This window comes from Leucoraja erinacea, unplaced genomic scaffold (genome assembly GCF_028641065.1).
Source record: "Leucoraja erinacea ecotype New England unplaced genomic scaffold, Leri_hhj_1 Leri_374S, whole genome shotgun sequence".
NCBI classification, from domain to species: Eukaryota; Metazoa; Chordata; class Chondrichthyes; order Rajiformes; family Rajidae; genus Leucoraja; species Leucoraja erinaceus.
This window is the reverse complement of record NW_026576275.1, coordinates 27501-34316: the sequence shown is the minus strand read 5'-3', so window position 1 is coordinate 34316 and position 6816 is coordinate 27501. Positions and strand designations below refer to the sequence as shown.

The 6816-nt window shown below is 49.1% G+C and overlaps 1 protein-coding gene across 1 annotated transcript in view; it reads right to left on the bottom strand.

Annotated features, from left to right (window-relative positions):
- Positions 1–5843: 5843 nt before the first annotated feature.
- LOC129693634 (RNA-binding protein 25-like) overlaps positions 5844–6816 on the bottom strand; it is a gene marked incomplete at its 5' end in the record, with an annotated part of 3564 nt that continues 2591 nt past the window's right edge. The window contains one exon of the mRNA XM_055630422.1: positions 5844–6182. Coding sequence (XP_055486397.1) covers positions 5844–6182 — 339 coding nt within the window. The remainder of the gene's footprint in view (positions 6183–6816) is intronic.

Here is a 6816-nt window from a genome sequence, read left to right as displayed (position 1 = left end):
TTTTGTTGTTGTCTGCTTTCTTTAAGAGACCAACTGTGCTCTTTAGAATTCTTCAGAATTAAGGTAGCACTATCAATAATGAAAGAAAATCCTAACCATCCAGAAATGATAAGAAATTATTCTCGCCTCCATGCATATCTGTAGCCATATGGCAGTCACACACCTCCCCACTACTTCAAAAATAATTCCTCCACTTGGCGACATTGTTTGGTGTTTGGCGGCTGAAATGCAGTGGCAGGGCTACAGAGATCCCGGCACCCGGGTGAATCACCCCATGTGGGGGTCCGGGGAATGAAGGGGGGGGGGTGAATCACCCCGGTGTGTGGGTCGGGGGGGGGGGGGGGTAAGTCACCCTGGGAGAGGGGGGGGGGGGGTCGTCATGCTGGCGCAGCACGGTCAGTGACTCTGGGTGGGTGGAGGGACCAGACTAACCCAACTCTGCTGCAACTGACGGGGACGTTGCTGGGTTTATGGCCCCGTGTGTCCACTGCCCAGAGCCGCGGTCCTGCTCCACCCGCCCCGTGTGTGTCCGCTGCCGACCCTCAGCCCGTGACAGTGCGGTCGCATCCAGCTTGGGGGAGTAAGGGATGGGAGGTAGCCAGCTTGGGGGAGTAAGGGGAGTGGGAGGTAACCAGCTTGGGGGAGTAATGGGAATGAGAGGTAGCCAGCTTGGGGGATTAACGAATGGTGGGTACTCACCTAGAGGGGTAACAGATGGGATGTAGTCAGCTTGGGGGATAAGGTATGGCCAGTCTGGGGGAAATGAGAGATGGGAGGGTGCCTGCTTGGGGGAGTAATGCCCCTGTCCCACTTAGGAAACCTGAACGGAAATGTCTGGTGACCTTGCCCGCGACCCAAGGTTTCCATGAGGTCGCTGGAAGTTTTGGTCACTCACCATAATAGTCGAAAGTGGTTTCTGCGTGGTCGAGGCTTCTTCTGGGTTGCTTCGATTGTTTCAACAAAATCGAAACTGGCCTCGACTAAAAATGGGTCGCCATTTGGTCGAAGTCAGTGGAGTGGGGTCGCTATTTACTTACAGGCAGTCGAAGGCCATCTCCTTCACTGACCGGCCATTTGATTGGCTCGTTGGAGTTTTCAGGACCTAGAAGACCCGCCGGTAGGTAAAATGCCCGCTAACTTTATTAAACTTCTTAAAACCAAAGATCCTGTAGGATATTTGCTTAAAACTGTCTCCACTCCTTCTCCCCCCGCCCTTATCTCCCCTGCTCCTCCCCTTCTCCCCACTTCTACCCCCTTCTCTTTCCCCTCTCTCCCCCCCTTTCTCCTTCCCCTTCTCTCTTCCCCCACCTCCTGCACTCTCTAAAGGATTTATGGTGCTCTGTGGCAGCCATTTACCTTCCTCTTCATCGCGCAGACAGCGCTCCTCCGCTGTCCCTGGCCCCCACCATCGCGATGTGTTTATTTGTGTGTGATCTGTAGATGCAGCTCACGTTTCGGTCGATCCAGCTCGAGGCTTTCCAGGCGAGTGACCAAAACCTCCGGCGACCTCATGGAAACCTTGGGTCCCGGGCAAGGTCACCAGAGGTTTCTGTTCAGGTTTCCTAAGTGGGACTGGGGCATTCGGAGAATCAGAGGTCGCCAGCTTGGGGGAGCAAGGGGAATGGGAGGTAGCCAGCTTGGGGGAGTAATGGGAAAGGAGGTCGCCAGCTTGGGGGAGTAAGGAGAATCAGAGGTCGCCAGCTTGTGGGAGTTAAGGGCCTGTCCCACTTACGTGTCCTTGGCACGCAAATTACGCGACCTCGTGTTTAAGTTGAGGCACATGGGCATCGAATGGCCGCACAGGGCCGGTCCCACTGAGAAGCGCGGAGGGTTATGGAGATGTGCGCGACATCGCGCGGGGCTCCGAAATTTTTGTAGTGAACGAAATCTTCGCGCGCCAGCAGCCTGTCGTGTAACTGACGGCCAAAATGGGACAGCCCCAAGACCCTGGCATGACGCAATGTCTCACTTGCAACAGCAGCAGGCAAACGATCGCTGAACTCGGCCTGGGGCTCACGGTTGTTGCGGTCCGGATCGGCCCCCACCTCTACCCCCAGAGCGGGACCAAGAAAATTGAAACAAAACAATACAACGGTGGTCACCTCTCTACCCGAGTGGGCATTTACAACGCAACTCAAAACTGAGCTAGCAAACACGCTCCTTTTCACTAAAGGCTTATAATAAAACTCCTGAAACGTGTGTGCTGAGGACCATCCTGCAGCCGGCAGAATCTGGTCTAATGGAACATCCCTGCTTCTTGCTGCAGCCCTGGTGGAATGAGATTTGAATATTTTAGTATCCACACCCCCATGAAGTAAAACTAATTTAAGCCACCTGGAGATGGTTTGAGTAGAAACCCCCTTGTGAGGCTTCTTATTGCTAATCAATAAAGATAAGTCCGAACCTCTAAGCCCCTTAGTAACTTTAATATACTGTCGTAGGTAACAAACTACACACAACTCTGGGTCCACAGGGTATGCCATAAAATGTAATTTAAGTCCCGAGGACCCTGGTCTACTCTGTTTTATGTTGTCATAAACAAAAAAAGGGGAACCCAGTATCACAGGTGAGCATCCTATCCATACGTAACTTTTGCAAGGACTGGACCATCTGGGCTGACACTAAAGCCATCAGCATTAACACCTTGTGCGTAAGCCTCAGTAGAGACAGGAAAGAAGGTGGGGACCATGAACAAAGTGAATTAAGAACCACCCCTACATCCCAAATTTCAGTGTATCTGGGCCGAGGAGGGTTAGAATTGAAAACCCCCTTCATGAATTTACACACTAAACGGTGAGAGCCCACAGACTGGTGTTCTGAACTTGGTTGCAAGTTTGACGACAATGGACTCCTGGCACTATTCAGGGCACTGTAGCTTAATTTCTCATCATAGAATAATTTAGAAAGAAACTACAGAACATCTGTGATGTGCGCTTCGTCATACAATATCTCGGACTGTGCACAGAACAATTCCCACTTCCTGATATACACTGCATATTGTTTTTGCGTACTGCTTCTCCACGCCACAGTTAACACATCCACCGTACGATCAGCTAGTCCCAGTCTGAGGAAAGGTCAAAACCTGCAAATTAACAAATTCAGCCTATCATGTAGAGGATGCGCTTCCCCCGAACTGGGGTTAGTCAACAAAGACCTGTGTTTTGGCACCTTCCATACTGGTTGTACCACCATGCTGAGAACGAAAGGCTGAGTGGGCCAGTAAGGGACTACCAGAATGCCAGAAGCAGAGTCCTGCTGAATCTTTTGAAGACAGCGAGTGACAAGGCAGAATGGGGGGAATGCATAGAAAAACATTCCTCCCCAGTGTAGTGAGAATGCATCCACAGCTACAGCCCCTGGGTCTTGTTCCCACAAAACATACTTTGGTAACTGATGGTTTAACCTTGAAGCGAACAAATCCATATCTGGTGTTCCATACCTAGAAATAATGTAATTAAATACACTATGATTCAACACCCATTCTGTGTTGTCATTGAATTTACGTGACCTGGTGTACGCCACTGTGTTGAATCTACCTGGTAGATAGATTGCTCAAACCCAAATGTTATGAATAATGCACCATTCCCAAATGAGGTTAGCCAATTTATCACAGGATACTGACTTGATACCACCCATGTGATTTATGTATGCTACTGCAGTAGTGTTATCTATCTGTAACTGGACATGCAGATGATGCCTTTGTGCACAATAAGCTTTCAGACCATGTAAGGCTGCGAGCAACTCCAAATATTTAACCCCATGCACCTGTAGAAAAGACAGTTCATGCAAATCCCATCTGCCACCGCAGCTGGAATAGGTGTCAGTAGCTCCCCACCCCAAAGCACTTGCATCAGTCTGTAATGCCACCGAAGGGCTTTCAATTGAAATATTGCCAGAACAATGGTCAAGATTGGCTATCCACCACTGGAGCTCATCAAGAGCTTCAACTGACAATTGTATAGCCCTGTCAAAGTGGCCCAAATTGTTTTTAAGTGCTTGCACCTTGTCTCTTTGAAATTGTTGATAATTAAGGGGTCCATATTTAGATGCTGGAAATGTAGCAACCAATTTCCCAATTAAACTTGCCACTTGTCGAATAGAAAGCAGCTGCTGTGCAATCATATTGCTGCAGGACTCTATTAACTTCAATGTCTTGCCCTCGGGCAAAGTCACAACCAGGTGATTGGAGTTCATAGTAAATCCCAAGTAATCCATGATAGTGGATGCAGTCAACCTGGGTTTTACTGGATGAATGAGGAATCCCAACTTTTTAAACACGTTTAGTGGCTAAAACTGCCGAAATAGCTAATTCCATAGTTTTGCCAATGATGAGAATGTCATCTAGATAAGCCATCACAATATGTCTCTGTGCTCGTAAAAGAGCCAGTGCAGGTTTTAATATTTTAGTGAACAGCCTAGGAGCCGAGGTCAATCCATTAGGCAGTGCTTTAAATTGCCAAAACTGCCCCATCCAGTTAAATATGGTACTTTCTGTGTTCCTTGTGATATAGGGACCAAATAATAAGCATCCTTAAGGTCTATGCATGCCATATAACATCCCTTGGAAATTAACTGTTTTGGCTGTGACAAAACTTTCCATTTTGAAATGTTTGTACTGCACAAAAGTGTTTAATTGGGTTAAATCCAATATAAAGCGCCCCCCCCCCCCCCCCCCCCCCACCCATCTTTCTTTCCTCTGGTGAAAATATTGGACTCAAATTGGTGTGGCTCATGCCTAGTATTCGCAATTACCCTTATTTCACACAGAGTTTCAATTTCAGCCTGAACTTCCAAATCATCCCTTTTTGAACGGAAAAAGGAACGGCTTGGAGCATGCTGTGTGGGTGCCAATGCGCCGGCAAACTCTATTTTAAACCAGTCAACACTGTGCAGTATGAACTAGTCAGGTTATCCAAAGCCACTCATGCAAAAAGAACCGTAAGCTACCACCAACATGCAATAACTTTACACCCGGTCGGTATGTTACTCTGTGACCCAGACGCACCTACCCCCATGTTAGATGGATTTTCCCCAGTTACTTCCCCGCTGTTTGGGGTTTTGGGGTGATTTTGGTGGGTAGCTGCACATCTTCGTTGTTGATCGGGTCGAATCACGTCCTAAAAAAGACTTCCTTGAAATTCTTCCCGACCTCATTGGTTGCCCAGCCGGTCTTGTGCTGGGTGAAGGATATGGTTGGTGCCGACGAAACGTTGACGACGACGCCGGCTTATTCACTGGTGGAGCCCGAAGCAGCCCCACAGCTTTGACCTCCTCGTCGAGGTATTTTACCTGCCTGGAGAGGTCTTCCCCAAACAGTAAGTTTGGTGGCTGCACATTGCTGGCTTTACACAACCCCACAAACTTGGACGAATGGCATTTTTTCGAAAACAATTGATTTCAAAGTGTGCATTGCACAACAATGCCATTGCGTCCCGCTGCCCATCCGACAATGTGACGCCGTCCACTGACCTGGCGAAAGCTGTCAGTCCCGACCCCAGCACGTTCAGAATCCTCTGCAGCTTTTAATTCTTGGGTTTTTATATCCCCACCGATATGGTTCCATATGGAACTATTTACCGTCGGTACCTTCAGGGACGCACAGTTGCTGGGTGTGTGGTACCGCATGGTTATTTCTAACATAACCTGCTCCTGCAGCTGGTGGGAGACCAGGTCATTGATGCTTGCCGCTAACTCCTCATTCAGCGGCTCTCCAATAAGTGACGACACCGCAAACTTGGATATCAGGTTCGGCACCTCTGCTTCCAGCAGGTCCCGCATCAAGCGTTCCTCCGCACCGGACTCGTCTGCACTTCAATCTTTGGATGGGGAGACGTCATGCAGCCCTACAATAGGGGCTGCTGCGGCTCCCGACCACGGAGCGTACTCTGTTGGAGTATCTTCTCCATAAGATGCTCCATTCGGGACAGGCATCCAGCCAAGCTTCCTGCTCTGGGAGGCGAATCCTCCCGGCCAGACTCGACCGAGTCTACCATCCTGTTGGACTTGCACGTTGCTTTCCCCCGAGGGGTATGCAAAGTGTTGTCAATGGGTACTGAGCCCGAAGTCGCTGGCTGAGCTGTCGTTGTGGTGAAACCGACTGTCGACCGCTGACCGTACTCCCACGGTCCTCTGAAGCGGTTCCCCCTGCAGTATTCCACGACTTCACCCTCGCTTTTTCCATGCTGTAACGATAGAACAAATATCACCCGCAGACTAAGCTCTCGCACTTACCTGGGGTCTTTTTAAAAGGACCGCTGCTGGAGCTGCGCGCCAGCCAGTCAGCGCGCCATGCGTTTGACGTAATGGTGCGCATGCGGGCTGACGCGCTCTTCACGTAGTCACCCTAGTGACTCCGAAGAAAAATCTGGGCTCCCCTCTTGTGTTTTAAAGGCTTTAAACTGGAGGGTATCTGGGGGGCTAGATTTAAGGTGATTCCAAAAATGTAATGCTCTTTTCTGGATATTTATTATCAGTGGGTATCTGCCTAGTTCCGCCTTACATGCATTTATTGGTGTTTTCCTTTGGATACGAGGATGTTCCGACAAATATCTGCATGCAGGGCCTCCGTTGTATGTTTTTCCCATTTACTATAACTATGGTGACTGAGCGGACCCCATACTTCCCTACCGTAAAGCGCAAGAGGCTGGATTACACTGTGAAATATTTTAAGCCAGATTTTAATTGGAATTTGGATGTTGCAGAATCTTCTTTTTATTGCATACAGAGCTCTTCGAGCTTTCACTGTTAGTGCATTCACTGCCATATTGAAGCTCCCTGATGCTGAAACAGTTAGACCAAGGTAAGTATAGCTCATAG